The sequence below is a fragment of the Oncorhynchus gorbuscha genome, linkage group LG21 (assembly GCF_021184085.1).
Source record: "Oncorhynchus gorbuscha isolate QuinsamMale2020 ecotype Even-year linkage group LG21, OgorEven_v1.0, whole genome shotgun sequence".
In the NCBI taxonomy this organism is placed as follows: domain Eukaryota; kingdom Metazoa; phylum Chordata; class Actinopteri; order Salmoniformes; family Salmonidae; genus Oncorhynchus; species Oncorhynchus gorbuscha.
The window spans coordinates 43,210,383-43,227,273 of record NC_060193.1 but is presented as its reverse complement, the minus strand read 5'-3'; the positions used below and the strand labels follow the sequence as shown (position 1 = coordinate 43,227,273).

General features: G+C 47.4%; 1 protein-coding gene across 1 annotated transcript in view; it reads left to right on the top strand.

Moving 5' to 3' along the window:
• Window positions 1–16,300, top strand: part of LOC124008692 (alpha-1,6-mannosylglycoprotein 6-beta-N-acetylglucosaminyltransferase A-like) — a 140,563-nt gene extending 124,263 nt beyond the window's left edge. The window contains exons 13-17 of the mRNA XM_046320197.1: window positions 6,223–6,369; window positions 6,865–6,981; window positions 8,343–8,417; window positions 11,682–11,839; window positions 12,623–16,300. Coding sequence (XP_046176153.1) covers window positions 6,223–6,369; window positions 6,865–6,981; window positions 8,343–8,417; window positions 11,682–11,839; window positions 12,623–12,821 — 696 coding nt within the window. The 3' untranslated portion in view covers window positions 12,822–16,300. The remainder of the gene's footprint in view (window positions 1–6,222; window positions 6,370–6,864; window positions 6,982–8,342; window positions 8,418–11,681; window positions 11,840–12,622) is intronic.
• The last annotated feature ends 591 nt before the right edge of the window (window positions 16,301–16,891 follow it).

Below are 16,891 nucleotides of genomic sequence, written 5' to 3'. Positions count from 1 at the left end.
GGGGAGAGAGAGGGTGGAGGAGATCTTTGGAAGGAGATGGAGAGAGTGGAGGAGATCTTTGAAAGGAGATGGAAAGAGTGGAGGAGGTCTTTGGAAGGAGATTGAAAGAGTGGAGGAGATCTTTGGAAGGAGATGGAGAGAGTGGAGGAGATCTTTGAAAGGAGATGGAAAGAGTGGAGGAGATCTTTGGAAGGAGATGGAAAGAGTGGAGGAGATCTTTGGAAGGAGAGGAGAGAGTGGAGGAGATCTTTGGAAGGAGAGAGAGAGTGGAGAGGTGGAGGAGATTTTTGGAAGGAGATTGAGATAGTGGAGGAGATCTTTTGGAAGGAGAGGAGAGAGTGGAGGAGATCGTTGGAAGGAGAGAGAGAGGGTGGAGGAGATTTTGGAAGGAGATTGAGATAGTGGAGGAGATCTTTGGAAGGAGAGAGAGAGTGGAGGAGATCTTTGGAAGCAGATGGAGGGAGTGGATGAGATCTTTGGAAGGAGAGAGAGAGTGGAGGAGATCTTTGGAATGAGATGGAGAAAGTGGAGATCTTTGGAAGAAGAGAGAGAGGGTGGAGGAGATCTTTGGAAGGAGAGAGAGGGTGGAGGACATCTTTGGAAGGGGAGAGAGAGAGGGGGTGGAGGAGATCTTTGGAAGGAGAGAGAGAGGGTGGAGGACATCTTTGGAAGGGAGAGAGAGGGTGGAGGAGATCTTTGGAAGGAGATGGAGAGAGTGGAGGAGATCTTTGAAAGGAGATGGAAAGAGTGGAGGAGATCTTTGGAAGGAGATGGAAAGATCTTTGGAGGGAGATCTTTGGAAGGAGAGAGTGGAGGAGATCGTTGGAAGAAGAGAGAGAGGGTGGGGAGATTTTGGAAGGAGATTGAGATAGTGGAGGAGATCTTTGGAAGGAGAGAGAGAGAGTGGAGATCTTTGAGAAGCAGATGGAGGGAGTGGAGGAGATTTTGGAAGGAGATGGAGATAGTGGAGGAGATCTTTGGAAGGAGAGAGAGAGTGGAGGAGATCTTTGGAATGAGATGGAGAAAGTGGAGGAGATCTTTGGAAGGAGAGTGAGAGAGAGTGGAGGAGATCTTTGGAAGGAGATGGAAAGAGTGGAGGAGATCTTTGGAAGGAGAGGGAGAGAGTGGAGGAGATCGTTGGAAGGAGAGAGAGAGGGTGGAGGAGATCTTTGGAAGGAGAGGGAGAGAGTGGAGGAGATCGTTGGAAGAAGAGAGAGAGGGTGGAGGAGATTTTTGGAAGGAGATTGAGATAGTGGAGGAGATCTTTGGAAGGAGAGAGAGAGAGGGTGGAGGACATCTTTGTAAGGGGAGAGAGAGGGTGGAGGAGATCTTTGGAAGGAGATGGAGATCTTTGGAAGGAGAGAGGGAGTGGATGAGATCTTTGGAAGGAGAGAGAGAGAGTGGAGGAGATCTTTGGAAGGAGATAGAGAGAGTGGAGGAGATCTTTGGAATGAGATGGAGAGAGTGGAGATCTTTGGAAGGAGAGAGAGAGAGGGTGGAGGACATCTTTGTAAGGGGAGAGATGGAGAGAGTGGAGGAGATCTTTGAAAGGAGATGGAAAGAGTGGAGGAGGTCTTTGGAAGGAGATTGAAAGAGTGGAGGAGATCTTTGGAAGGAGATGGAGAGAGTGGAGGAGATCTTTGGAAGGAGAGAGAGGGTGGAGGAAATCTTTGGAAGGAGAGAGAGAGAGGGTGGAGGAGATCTTTGGAAGGAGATAGAGAGGGTGGAGGAGATCTTTGGAAGGAGATGGAGAGAGTGGAGGAGATCTTTGGAAGGAGATGGAAAGAGTGGAGGAGATCTTTGGAAGGAGAGAGAGGGTGGAGGAGATCTTTGGAATGAGAGAAACAGGGTGGAGGAGGTCTTTGGAAGGAGATGGAGATCTTCGTAAGGAGAGAGAGAGAGTGGAGGAGATCTTTGGAAGGAGAGGGAGAGTGGAGGAGATCTTTGAAAGGAGAGAGAAAGAGAGTGGAGGAGACCTTTGGAAGGAGAGAGAGAGTGGACTAGAACTTTGGAAGGAGATGGAGATCTTTGGAAGGAGAGAGAGAGAGGGTGGAGGAGATTTTTGGAAGGAGATGGAGAGAGTGGAGGAGATCTTTGGAAGAAGATGGAAAGAGTGGAGGAGATCTTTGGAAGGAGAGAGAGGGTGGAGGAGATCTTTGGAATGAGAGAGACAGGGTGGAGGAGGTCTTTGGAAGGAGATGGAGATCTTTGTAAGGAGAGAGAGAGTGGAGGAGATCTTTGGAAGGAGAGGGAGAGTGGAGGAGATCTTTGAAAGGAGAGAGAAAGAGAGTGGAGGAGACCTTTGGAAGGAGAGAGAGAGAGTGGACTAGATCTTTGGAAGGAGATGGAGATCTTTGGAAGGAGAGAGGGTGGAGGAGATCTTTGGAAAGAGATGGAGAGAGTGGAGGAGATCTTTGGAAGGGGAGAGAGAGAGAGAGAGGATGAGATCTTTGGAAGGAGAGAGCGAGAGAGTGGAGGAGATCTTTGGAAGAAGAGAGAGAGGGTGGAGGAAATATTTGTAAGGAGAGAGAGAGGGTGGAGGAGATGGAAAGAGTGGAGGAGATTTTTGGAAGGAGATGGAGATAGTGGAGGAGATCTTTAGAAGGAGAGAGAGAGTGGAGATCTTTGGATGCAGATGGAGAGAGTGGAGGAGATCTTTGGAAGGAGATGGAGAGAGTGGAGGAGATCTTTGAAAGGAGATGGAAAGAGTGGAGGAGATCTTTGGAAGGAGATGGAAAGAGTGGAGGAGATCTTTGGAAGGAGAGGGAGAGAGTGGAGGAGATCGTTGGAAGGAGAGAGAGAGGGTGGAGGAGATCTTTGGAAGGAGAGGGAGAGAGTGGAGGAGATCGTTGGAAGAAGAGAGAGAGGGTGGAGGAGATTTTTGGAAGGAGATTGAGATAGTGGAGGAGATCTTTGGAAGGAGAGAGAGAGAGTGGAGATCTTTGGAAGCAGATGGAGGGAGTGGATGAGATCTTTGGAAGGAGATGGAGATCTTTGGAAGGAGAGGGGGAGTGGATGAGATCTTTGGAAGGAGAGAGAGAGGGTGGAGGAGGAGATCTTTGGAAGGAGATGGAGAGAGTGGAGGAGATCTTTGGAAGGGGAGAGAGAGAGGGATCTTCAAGATCTCCTCATTAACCTGCCATAAATCCAGACCTATTTAGCAGCAGCATTGTGTTGTTGAGATAACAAGAAGAATGAGGCCAGGCGTTTCCCAGCCACGCTTTCCTCCCTGCTCCTCTTTATGAATAAAGCATTTACCTGCTAACAGATTGCTTGTGTTAATTGCTCCCCTGAGATTTTTGGCAAAACAACACGGAATACATAGATGCATTATAAAACAGGGCAGAGGTGGAAGGCACTGTATAGAATTTGCAATGAACCAGCATTATACTGCCCTAGTATAATATTATATGGAATTGGTGTTGAGACAAGCATTTTGCTACACTCGCAATAACACCCACTAAACCCGTGTATGTGACCAATAACATGCGATTTGATTTGGATGCTTTGGCTGTAGCTAATGGGGATCCTAATTGAATTACCCAATCTCACAAAACATATACCACCTTGCGTTTACAACTGAATCGAAGACCGGGCTCATGTTGACTTAAGGTCCTAATTATCTCTTTGGCAGAATTCAACGTTGTACCTCGAAGGAAGTACAGTCGGCTGCGATTCTTGTCCCTCCCGCTCTACAACGCAGTTTGCATGTTCCCTGTGTGGAATGTGGTTTAACCATGGCTTGTTTGCATAGCCAGCGTATCCTCCAGACCAGTCGAATGTGTTCATCATCTCCTAACTGTCCAGGATGATATGCATTGGTCTGGAGTAGGGTGACCCTTACACTCTGATCTTGGGTCTGTTTTGCACCCCCCCACACTAATGGTCATGGTTAAGATGCAGGGAGGGTAAGCTGACCCTAGAACAGGCTTTATTTGTCCAGTGCACAGCTTAGTACAGTAGCATGCTTGCTTTCAAGCATCTATTCTGTTACTCCAGGTTCATGCTATTTCACAAGGGCACTTCTGTTGAAATAACAGTCCACAGTGATATGTTTAGACTGCTGTATGTAGTGCTGGATCACAGGCTTTTCTCTCCTAGGTCTCGGCCTTCTTCGTACTGGCGCATATGATCACATTCTTCTTCTGAAGTTGTTCAATTACCGTATCTCATCGGAGGTCATTGTATTCGCTGCTCTTAAGTCTTCCTAAGTGGTATCTGGAGCACGTGCAACTAGCCCGTTTGCCTCTCACCTTCTCACCACCACCCAATATAGAGTCCTTCTCACAATATCCATTTAGCATATGCTACGCTATGCTTTTGTACGCTGTGCAATTCTATGCTGTGCCATGCTACACGATCGGAGAGAGGGGGTTTGCTCTATAAATAGCAGCTGTTTGTCAGGCCGGTGGGCTCACTGGGCTGCAGTCTTGCCTGCGAGGAAGCACCATCAGTCAGCCTCTGCTGCCACCTGTCGACCAAACGCTGAAAGCTGCAGTCGATACTGTCTGTCCCACAGCTGTTCAGTGTTTTACATTGGGGTTCTCCGGTTCTGGAGTGCTACTGTCCTGGGACTGCGGGGGTTTTTGCTCCAGCTTGTCACGAACACACCTGATTTAAGTCATCCTTCTAAGGATTTCACTCTGGACCGTGATTAGCTGTTAGATGTGTTACTGCAGGGCTGGAACAAGACCCTGCACACACAGTAGCTGTTAAGGAGAGTCGTGAGGTACAGTGGCTGAGGAGAAGGATGATATGGGTATGGACTGAAGAGAAGGGATGGTATGGGAGAGTCCGTGTACAGCAGTGTTGCCAACAGTGGGCCGAACTCAAGAGACCCTCTGTCTCCCCAGGCATGGCCGGTACTGACCCGGTGGGATCTTGCTCTCGCCGACTCACAGACCAGCCATTGTGGCCGTCGCCGGCCCTCCGCTATAACAACCCCAGCTCCAGCGGCTCTCTTTTTACTAGTGGGGCCTCAGACAAAACACATTATTGTGGCACGCTTCACCAGCTCGTCACCTCTGGTTCCAGCATGTCAGAAGAGCCTCTCAGATATTTGCTTTGGTCGTCCAGCTCAATGGGTTTTCTATGATCCTCTGTGTGTACGGAGTCTTTGTTGTGATGATTGGCGGTGGGCCTCTTCTCTCCAGAGACAGGGCCGTATTTGTGTGAATAGCGTGTTTCATGACAAGAGCAAGTAGTACAGGAATTACAAGGACTGTAGCTACTGTCTCGGTGCCGAGTAGTGCTTGAACGAGATGGGTTAGTACATAAAACATTACACACTTATTTACCGAGTCTCTACATTTTCTGCTGGCTTTGCCAATGTTCTGCTTTTCTTTGTTTGCTGCAATTTATTATCATTATAATAATATAATAATAACATGAACATAATCACCATTCAGTCACTGATGTTTGATCCCTGGCATGAATAACCGGTCAGGAGTCTCATATCCAGAGACCAATCCTAACAACACCACAGGCCCTACTTCCCCTCCTCTGGCCATTGTTTTGTCTGTGCACGTGTCTGTTTCACTCTACCGTGTGTGTGTGTGTGTGTGTGTGTGTGTGTGTGTGTGTGTGTGTGTGTGTGTGTGTGTGTGTGTGTGTGTGTGTGTGTGTGTGTGTGTGTGTGTGTGTGTGTGTGTGTGTGTGTGTGTGTGTGTGTGTGTGTGTGTGTGAACTCCGCGTTTAGCCTCTCCTTGGGCCGACACCACACTAAAGCAACTGAGAACTTGAGGCTGTGCTTACTAGACAAGAGAAGCCCTCTTTTACGAGCCAGTTTTATAGCCGAAACACTTAGGAATGGTTAAGAACCAATAAAAGCAGGCTGTGTGTGCTGCTGGTGCAGAGCATAAAAAACACAGACAAGGCTGTGGGAATTCTAGGAAGTAAGAGGTGTCTCCTTTTATTTCTCAGAAGAAGATAACATTGTACTTTCTCTCACCCACACCTGCAATAGTTAATTCTTCCTGGTACTGATTCTGCTGATGGGGTCTATTTCAGAGTCGACTTACAATAACTGTGATATGTAGTTGTTGTTTCCTGCTAAACTTGAATGCATTGATTGAATGCATTGATTGAATGCATTGATTGAATGCATTGATTGAATGCATTGATTGAATGCATTGATTGAATGTGTTGATTTGTTAAGTTGCTCTGGACAATTAGCGTCTGCTAAATGTCAATGTAACTGCAATGCTCTTTTTCTCTCCACAGCTTTTTGTTGGCCTGTCCTTCCCCTACGAAGGTCCCGCCCCCCTAGAGGCCATAGCCAATGGCTGTGCCTTCCTCAACCCCAAGTTCACCCCGCCCAAGAGCAGCAAGAACACGGACTTCTTCAAGGGCAAGCCCACCCTGAGAGAGGTGAGATGGCGCCACTCTGCCCAGAGACCCCGGTCAAAGTGTGTGTGTGTGTGTGTGTGTGTGAGACATAACCTAGTCCTCTATTCACTTCTGTGCTGTTACCTCCCCTTTCTTTTATTCATGACAGGTCCTCTGTAATAAGTCCGTCTGGTGTTTGACGGATAGGGTCTAGTTTGTGGAGCGTGTGCACACAGTTCGTTCTTCACCTGTGATGTGACTCGACTTCAATGCGCTCCTATTGAAGTGAACTACTGTGTCACGTCTGTTTTGATTCTGGATTTTTTTAAAGAACGGCCTATTTATTAGCTGACTAGCCAATTCAGCCAATCTGACTTCAGTGTTGTCTGGATAAGAGCATCTGCCAAACCTGCTAAATGACTCAAATATAAACGTGAATAAATAATGAAACGTATATATTGTGTGTTTTCTTCTGCTTGCCAAAAGTATTTTTTTATGGCAGTCGAAGAAATTCTATAAAAATGTGTTCCCATGCAGTTGACCTCCCAGCACCCGTATGCTGAGGTGTATATTGGCCAGCCCCACGTGTGGACGGTGAACATCGACAACCCTGCGGAGGTGGACAGAGCCATCCGCTCGATCCTCAGTCAGAAGGTACACACACACACACACACACACACACACACACACACACACACACACACACAATACATGTTTCCCTGCTTGCATTCTCTCCTTTCTATTCTTTTAGCACAGTCTGAAATGAAAACTCTCCCAGTCTCATTCCCTAAAGCCTCGGGTGCACAAACGATTGTACCAGTCAGGGAAGCAGAGAGTGTGATCACAAATTCCAAGGGGGCTCGATTAGAATAGATGAATAAGAGGAATTCACAGAGAGAGGACTTGAGAATAGCAAAGTGAGAGCTTTTCTTTCTCTCTCCCCTCACTGGGCCCGTGCATATTTAAGTCAAGGGACAAGCAGCCCTCGTGGTTGTGTCCCCCAATAGCACCCTATTCCCTATATAGTGCACTACTCTATGGGCTCTGGTCAAAAGTAGTGCGCTATGTAAGGATTAGGGAATATGGTGCCATTGGGGACACAGACCTCGTGTGCTTCTGCATGGGTGCCCGAACAATGGGTTTGTTCATTCGAGAAGGCTACTGTGTCTCGTATGGCTTCTGACCAGTGTCCAGACCAACAGCCCTCAGCTTAATTTTCTCTCTTTGGATGTGCCCCAATGGCACCCTGTTCCCTTTTTATAGTGCACTACTTTTGGGCTCAGGCTCTGGTCAAAAGTAGTGCATTATATAGGGAATAGGGTGTGATTTATCATGCACCCTTTGTCTCCGCGCTCTACGGCTGAGAGCATCGAATGTTATTCCACCAATCACAAATTGGTTAGTTGACCAATTACAGAGTTTCACAGCAGCGTATCTGAAGTTGTTTCGATGGAACAAGGATGCAGCTCAGTAGTTTGTCTCATTGGGTTTTGCTCTGTTGACTGCAGAACAAAATGACTATAGTGTGTGTGGAGTTCTCGCTGATATCCTCGGCGCTACTGTAGGTAGTTGTGTATATATTTCAGGAATATGTCTGTCTAGAAGACCTCAGTCAGGGTTGGAGAGTTTTGAAGCGCACACACACACACACACACACACACACACACACACACACACACACACACACACACACACACACACACACACACACACACACACACACACACACACACACACACACACACACCACACATACCCCTCTTTCTTTTTTTTTTCTTTTTTTTTCTTTCCTTCTTTTTTCTTTCCTCTCCTCTCCTCTCCTCTCCTCTCCTCTCCTCTCCTCTCCTCTCCTCTCCTCTCCTCTCCTCTCCTCTCCTCTCCTCTCCTCTCCTCTCCTCTCACTGTCCCACTACGGTACCTGTCCCACCGTACTCTTAGCAAGCTGACTGGCATTCTACAGCCTATAAAGTGCTTTACGTCCCGCTGTAGCCTGACTCTGTGTTTTCCATCCTCAGATCGAGCCCTACCTGCCCTATGAGTTCACCTGTGAGGGGATGCTTCAAAGAGTCAACGCCTTCATTGAGAATCAGGTACGGCCTCGCTATAACAGTCCTCTCCATTCTCCTGGACAGCCGTCAGAGCCTTTACACACTATTGTGCCGACCCTAACTGTCATTTTTTTGGCTCGCTTTTCCAGTAAGTACAGTTCGGTACAAGATCAGCATAGTTTTGTTACACACTGCTTATGTCTGGCGTGGTTTAGGCAGAGCGTGGCTAGCTAACTATGCCTCTCTGATGGCTTAGGCGGACTGGCGCCAGGGCCCGTATTAACAAAGTATCTCAGAGTAGGAGTGCTCGGATCAGTTTTACAGCATCATAAATAAGAGGGGTGACCTGATCCTAGATCAGTATTCCTACTCTGAGACGCTTCTTGATTACAGGCCCAGGTATGTTAACGGGCCAGCTTGCCTCCCCATTAACGAACTGAGCCTTACTTTCTTTCAATATTGTCCATTTTAGTATCTTAGTGTGGAAAGGGTGTCAGAGCCTCTGGAGTATTCCACAGTGCACTTTCACTGGGAAAAAAAGGATCTCCGTCCTGTTTCAGGTTAGAGCCCAAATGGCCTCTCCTTCTCCTACCACCTCTCTATTTGTCATGCCCATGCATACTATATCTCCTGTCTCGGTTCTTATCTCTTAGCTGCTTCTCTCTTCGCCGACTGTGAACAGATTGGGTTCCGAATGTATCTTTTTAGCAGAGTTTTAAAGTTGGAAGGGGTGACAGACTTGGCTCTGTTTCCGTTGCTCCCTCGGTGTCTCTCTCCCTCTCTCCCTCGGTGTCTCTCTCCCTCTGCATCTGTCCTGCTGCACTTTGTGACAACTTCTGATGTAAAAAGATTTTTAAAAAGGGCTTTCTAAAATACATTCGATTGAGCCTGTCTGCATGAAGAGACGTCCCTATGCACACTTGTCATCTCCCGAAAGGGTCCTATGCCAGCCCTGGGAAATAGGTCTCAGGAGAAATGTCACTTTACACACCGCGAACAAACAAGCTGTCAAATAGTGTGCCGTCTGTCCTTCCGACGGATGTTGCTACAACAATGGCCACAGTGCAACCACAATATGAGCTGTTGTCATTCTTAGAACGTGGAACCGTAGCATTCAATCTGTCATTCACTTGTATTTTGACTATTCACGACGGATTGTGAAATGACTCTCGTATAACTCTCCGGTGTTCTCTCTCTCTCTCTCTCTCCCTCCCTGTTACCCTTCTCCCTCTCCCATCTCCCCCATTTCAACCCTTTCCCCTCCTTGTCTCTCTCTCTCTCGCTCTCTCTCTCTCTCCGTCCCTGTTACCCTTCTCCTCTCCCATCTCCCCCATTTCAACCCTTTCCCCTCCTTGTCTCTCTCTCTTTCGCTCTCGCTCTCTCTCTCTCCCTCCCTGTTACCCTTCTCCCTCTCCCATCTCCCCCATTTCAACATCTTCCCCTCCTTGTCTCTCTCTCTTTCGCTCTCTCTCTCTCTCTCTCCCTCCCTGTTACCCTTCTCCCTCTCCCATCTCCCCCATTTCAACATCTTCCCCTCCTTGTCTCTCTCTCTTTCGCTCTCTCTCTCTCTCTCTCCCTCCCTGTTACCCTTCTCCCTCTCCCATCTCCCCCATTTCAACCCTTTCCCCTCCTTGTCTCTCTCTCTTTCGCTCTCGCTCTCTCTCTCTCCCTCCCTGTTACCCTTCTCCCTCTCCCATCTCCCCCATTTCAACCCTTCTCCCTGTCTCTCTCGCTCTCTCTCTCTCCTTCCCTGTTACCCTTCTCCCTCTCCCATCTCCCCCATTTCAACCCTTTCCTCTCTCCCTGTCTCTCTCTCTCTCTCCCTCCCTGTTACCCTTCTCCCTCTCCCATCTCCCCCATTTCAACCCTTTCCTCTCTCCCTGTCTCTCTCTCTCTCTCTCTCCCTCCCTGTTACCCTTCTCCCTCTCCCATCTCCCCAATTTCAAACCTTTCCTCTCCCTGTCTCTCTCTCTCTCTCTCTCCCTCCCTGTTACCCTTCTCCCTCTCCCATCTCCCCAATTTCAACCCTTTCCTCTCTCCCTGTCTCTCTCTCTCGCTCTCTCTCCCTCCCAATTACCCTTCTCCCTCTCCCATCACCCCCATTTCAACCCTTTCCCTCCTTGTCTCTCTCTCTTTCGCTCTCGCTCTCTCTCTCTCCCTCCCTGTTACCCTTCTCCCTCTCCCATCTCCCCCATTTCAACATCTTCCCCTCCTTGTCTCTCTCTCTTTCGCTCTCTCCTCTCTCTCCCTCCCTGTTACCCTTCTCCCTCTCCCATCTCCCCAATTTCAAACCTTTCCTCTCCCTGTCTCTCTCTCTCTCTCTCCCTCCCTGTTACCCTTCTCCCTCTCCCATCTCCCCAATTTCAACCCTTTCCTCTCTCCTGTCTCTCTCTCTCGCTCTCTCTCCCTCCCAATTACCCTTCTCCCTCTCCCATCACCCCCATTTCAACCCTTTCCTCTCTCCCTGTCTCTCTCGCTCTCTCTCTCTCCCTCCCTGTTACCCTTCTCCCTCTCCCATCTCCCCCATTTCAACATCTTCCCCTCCTTGTCTCTCTCTCTTTCGCTCTCTCTCTCTCTCTCTCCCTCCCTGTTACCCTTCTCCCTCTCCCATCTCCCCCATTTCAACATCTTCCCCTCCTTGTCTCTCTCTCTTTCGCTCTCCCTTTCTCCCTCCCTGTTACCCTTCTCCCTCTCCCATCTCCCCCATTTCAACCCTTTCCCTCCTTGTCTCTCTCTCTTTCTCGCTCTCTCTCTCTCCCTCCCTGTTACCCTTCTCCCTCTCCCATCTCCCCCATTTCAACCCTTCTCCTGTCTCTCTCGCTCTCTCTCTCTCCTTCCCCCTTCTCCCTCTCCCATCTCCCCCATTTCAACCCTTTCCTCTCTCCCTGTCTCTCTCTCTCTCTCCCTCCCTGTTACCCTTCTCCCTCTCCCATCTCCCCCATTTCAACCCTTTCCTCTCTCCCTGTCTCTCTCGCTCTCTCTCTCTCCCTCCCTGTTACCCTTCTCCCTCTCCCATCTCCCCAATTTCAAACCTTTCCTCTCCCTGTCTCTCTCTCTCTCTCTCCCTCCCTGTTACCCTTCTCCCTCTCCCATCTCCCCAATTTCAACCCTTTCCTCTCTCCCTGTCTCTCTCTCTCGCTCTCTCTCTCCCTCCCAATTACCCTTCTCCCTCTCCCATCACCCCCATTTCAACCCTTTCCTCTCTCCCTGTCTCTCTCGCTCTCTCTCTCTCCCTCCCTGTTACCCTTCTCCCTCTCCCATCTCCCCCATTTCAACCCTTTCCTCCCTCCCTGTCCCTCCCTCTAGGATTTCTGCCATGGCCAGGTGATGTGGCCTCCCCTCAGTGCTCTGCAGGTGAGGCTGGCTGAGCCGGGGAGCTCCTGTAAGCAGGTGTGTCAGGCGGAGCAGCTCATCTGCGAGCCCTCCTTCTTCCAGCACCTCAACAAGGACAAGGACCTGGCCCGGTTAGTGTGTGCACCTATAGTACACCTTAACCTGTACACACACACACACACACACACACACACACACACACACACACACACACACACACACACACACACACACACACACACACACACACACACACACACACACACACACACACACACACACACACACACACACACACACACACACACACACACACACACACACACACACACACACACACACAAATGCACGCATGACACAGACATTTTGCTTTCTACCCAACAGATGGCAGTATAGCATAAATAGACGATCAATACTTGCCTGCTGCTGTGCTGAATTTGGTTCACTAGAGGTCGCACACAAGTTATTCTCTTTTATGACGTTTCAGAGACAAAAATTATAAGACCGATATCAGAGGGGAAACGTCATTTATTGCAGTTGTCAAATGTCAACTTGAGCCATTTCAAATTCAACTCACTCATCGGTGTCAGCAGGGAATGGTTATCGAGACGTCAAGACTCAATGTAATTGCTGTATCAGGCTGTATCCAGGCCAACTTCAGACACAGTGATGCTCAATCTGTCTGTCCTGACTGTGTCTGCCTGTCTTTCTACCTGCTTGCCTGTCTGACCGTGTCTGTCCATCTGTCTCTTTCTGTCTGTCTCTCTGATATCCCAGATGTTTGTGTACATATACATTTTTACTTGTGTGTCTTTGTTCTGTGTATATTGTGTCTTATCTACTCCCGGCAGCATAATTCATTTCCCTGTGTGGACAATGAAGTAGAATTTCATATTTCCCATTATCTGTCTGAGGTTCGGCATGGACTGCCAGACGGTGGAGTCGTCGGGCGACACGGTGGTGCCTGCGTACAGCGACGCACGTCACCACTGTGTCTTCCAGTCGGACCTACTGCTGTTCAGCTGCGCCGGCGCCCACCCCTCCCTCAAACGCGTCTGCCCCTGCCGGGACTACATGAAGGGCCAGGTGGCGCTGTGCAAAGGCTGCCTATAGCACCTGTCTGTCTGGGTGTGTGGAGAGGATCGAACTGGAGTGGATTGGACCCCGTACCCTTCCAGAGCGCTGCAGGGAATGGGGGGGGGGGATCTCTAGCTCTAACCACTTAGATGGCTTGACTCCTCCCCCTGGCTCCACACCTGCAGTCCTGCAGCCTAACTCCTCCCACAGCCAGGCCTCTGGAGGGAGGAAGAGCAGCCTGGGAACCAGACAACCAGGAGACATCTATATTATTTATGTCTGTTTTTAATCGCCTGAACTTTGACCTTTTAAGGCATGTTGATCAGCTCGTCAGACAGACACAGCATCGGCAGCAAACTGTGGAAATTCAAATGGTGGACAGAAAGAGGCCAGTGAGCTATATACATACTCTGGGAACTAGGAATGTCAATGGAAATGTTTTCAGTAAGGCACCGGGCAGGAGGAAAGGAGGGTACAGAAAAAAGAGACATTGCGCATCGGCCTGAATTACTTGAATCAATGGGAGTCGGTGTATATTTGAGGCAGAGCGCATGGCAACAGAGCTCACTACTGCCCCTAGGATGTGTGGCAGTGGGTGGTACTGCAGTCGGTGGCCCAGTGACTCCACCCACTGTATCTCTCCAAGCTTGTAGTCGCATCGTGGGACCAACGAGCTGGTGTGTCGCCACACTCGGCATGCTTTCCTCTCTGCCCCCCTGTCCCCTTTTTATCTTTGAACTCTTTTAGCTATGTCGGTTTGCACTGGAGACCCATAAGAGGCCGTCCCCAGGCAGTAAAGCTCTGTTTGAATGTCCACACTAGCGTACTACTTAGGATGAAGCAATGCACAGGGCATGTATTCTGAATGGTATGCTCCAATGGAAAGTTTCCAATAGACCCTGATCTATGGTCAGTTTTGCATTTCCCTTATTTATGGTTACGATTGGGGGAGTGGAAGCTGATCCTAGATCTGTACCTAGGGGAAACTTGACCAAAAGGAACACTAGTGTGAAGAAGAAGACGACGCAGAGCCAGTTTTACACTGTAACTGTACCGCTCCCCATCGTCGCGTCTGGACAGGGGAGCGGGTCAGATGTAGATATAATGTTGATTTTTAAATGTTCTAAATCGCAAATCATTTTGAATCCTGAGGCATTGTCCCTCGTGGTCATTCCCAACTACACCTCACACACACACACCGTCCAGCATGGCTCCTCTGTAGCCCTGCATGGTAGATTGCCCCTCCTCATGTTCCCAATGTACAGACTAGAGGCTGAGTTTTCAAAAACCCACACACACACACACACACACACACACACACACACACACACACACACACACACACACACACACACACACACACACACACACACACACACACACACACACACACACACACACACACACACACACACACAGACACACCTGACTGACCGGTTGGAATGTGCTGGGGATAAGAGGTGTGTGCAAAATAATTGCCAGTAGCTAATGAAAATAATAATTAGTCATTGATCAATTTTAATCAAATGTATAAAAAAAATCTAAAAAATAAAAAAGGATTATCAGGTCAGATCAGTCACATGTGACAGTGATGACATAGTGTGGTACTGTTCTGTAGACAGTAGAACATCATCACAGCTATAGTGGGAAAGGGCCCCCTGGCAGTCCGCTCAATCACCAGTATCACATAGGACCGTTGCCTTGACCACAATAGATTTATCGGGAACGTATTCTAAATTCTAAAGAGATATATTGATCATGAGTACTTGTATTATAGATATTTAAAACCTTTATGTATACAGTCGACCCGAAAGATACACACACAAACATCATTTCTATGGATGCACTGTAAGTTATAGCTCTTGACAGAGCAACACACACACACCTGCAACTTTACCTGTTTCCTTCATTTGGAGATCGTTTAGGATCCTAATTTGCCTGCCAATTCTTTTTTTTTTTTTTTACGTGTCAATAAAAGCTTGAATTAGTAGTCCTTGTTGTGAATGGAAATAATGCACTACTTTAACCTAATTTACTGAAGTTTAACAACATATATGACTAATACTGTATATTCTTCATATGGGTTTTAAATTATTTTTTAAATGTGTTTTATATACAGATCTTTCTCTGTGTTTGCTGAATTGTTTATTTTTATTTATAGAAAAAGGAGATTTCTTTTTACAGAGGGTCATTTTATTTATGGAAGAAATGATATAAAGTGAACACGTGTACATTCAAGTGGATGGATTAGACGGGAGTTGTTTGTCCCATCTGACTCCAACCTCCAGCAACAGTGATGAGAGAGAATGAGGAATGGCAAAGATAATATCCTAAATGCTTTGGCAACATGGCTGCAAAAGGAATTAGGGTGTTATTTCAGACACGCCTTGAGACCGTCCACTTAGACACTGACGAAACGTGTTGGACTGGACAGTAGTAACATAGACGTCTCGCTCCTCTCATCACTGTGTTTTCGGGGTGATGACGATGACATCGGGACAAAAAGCAGCGCGCACACATTTTTTTTTTTTTTTTTTTTGTAAATGCCAGCAAAGAACCTCGTGTTGTTATTTTATTTTCAGATCTTAATGCAAACCATTTGCACATTTTGTAAATATAGATACGTTGTCTTTTAGATGGTCAACTTACGTTTTATGACGAGCCCCCCCCCCCCCTCCTCTCCGTACCGTCCAGATCAGTTTTGATTACGTTTGTGTATACGATCTGCAGCCAAGCTACCGTTTTAAAAAGTACATGACGTGCCTTTTGATGGTTATTACTAGACCGCTTATTGTACCTGCCCTATTGATCAACCGGTCCTAGTGCCAGAGAGAATTGTTAGTTGAGATCTCATACTTTGCTAGAAGGATAATGCTTCTTATAACATTTACTGTCAAGGTAGAGCAGTAATTGTATGTGTTGGACTTAGTGGTGATGGTTAAAACACATGTCTCTTAATGCTGTTGTGGACCTGTTTAGCGAAGGCTTTTAGTGGGGTAAAATGCAGCATATGAAAGATTCTGCTTCTTTGTGGCAGTGGCCTTGTTCTGCTCGTATTAGAGTCCGGCTTATTTTGAGTATGTTGTCAACTGTTTCCTTCCTTTCATTGGTTGTCATGTATACACCGAGGGATCTTGACAACCAACATTACATAGCCTCTGTAAATTGTCTTCTTTTAAATTGGTTTGTCCCAAAACGGTTAATAGAACTCTGAATACGATAGCTGAAAGGAAGATGTGTTATGGGCATGAGAAAATGTCCTTGTGTCTCTTTTAACCCAACATCGAATGTCTCCGTTGTCAACATCTGCATTTTGCATTCATGTGTGTATCCATTATGACTTTTCTTTTTCAATCTCAACCTTGTTTTAAGCCAATCATGGAAAAGCTAAAGCAGCGATTGTTATGGGACTAAATTATGACTGTACAAAAAAATGATACATTTTTTTTTCACAGTTGCAGACCATTTAAGGGGGATATAACTTTATTTTTCAATAAACCTTTTTCTGTGACAAATGGGTCTGTCTTGTGTGTTTTATCGAAATGTACATTGTTTACACTACAGGCATAACATTTACATTCGTGGTCCTTCTGTAGCTCAGTTGGTAGAGCATGGCGCTTGTAACGCCAGGGTAGTGGGTTCGATTCCCGGGACCACATGACTGTAAGTCGCTTTGGATAAAAGTGTCTGCTAAATGGCATATTATTATTATTATTATTATAAAACTACGCACTTCATGACTGAGTGGCCTACATTGTCCTGAGGCTCAACTGTGCGTGTCTGTTTGCAAACTGTAGTAGTCCGCCTTTCTGTTGAAATGTTTCCCTAACAGTTGATTGTGTAAAGCCTATGCAAATCTTAACTGCTGCCATCTCAAACACGTTGAGACCACTGAACCACGTTGCGCATACATTACAAACCAAATCATTTGAGGGTTCGATTCAATCCGTAGCGCTGAAGTTCCACGTTGTAGCCTGATTGCCTTTAAATGTCAATGTTCCCACATTAGTGGAGACTGCATTCACGGTAAACTCTGCTGCATACAGTATGTCGGCCCAATGGGATATTCCCTTTACATTTCAGGCAAGCTATATGGCTGAACTTCG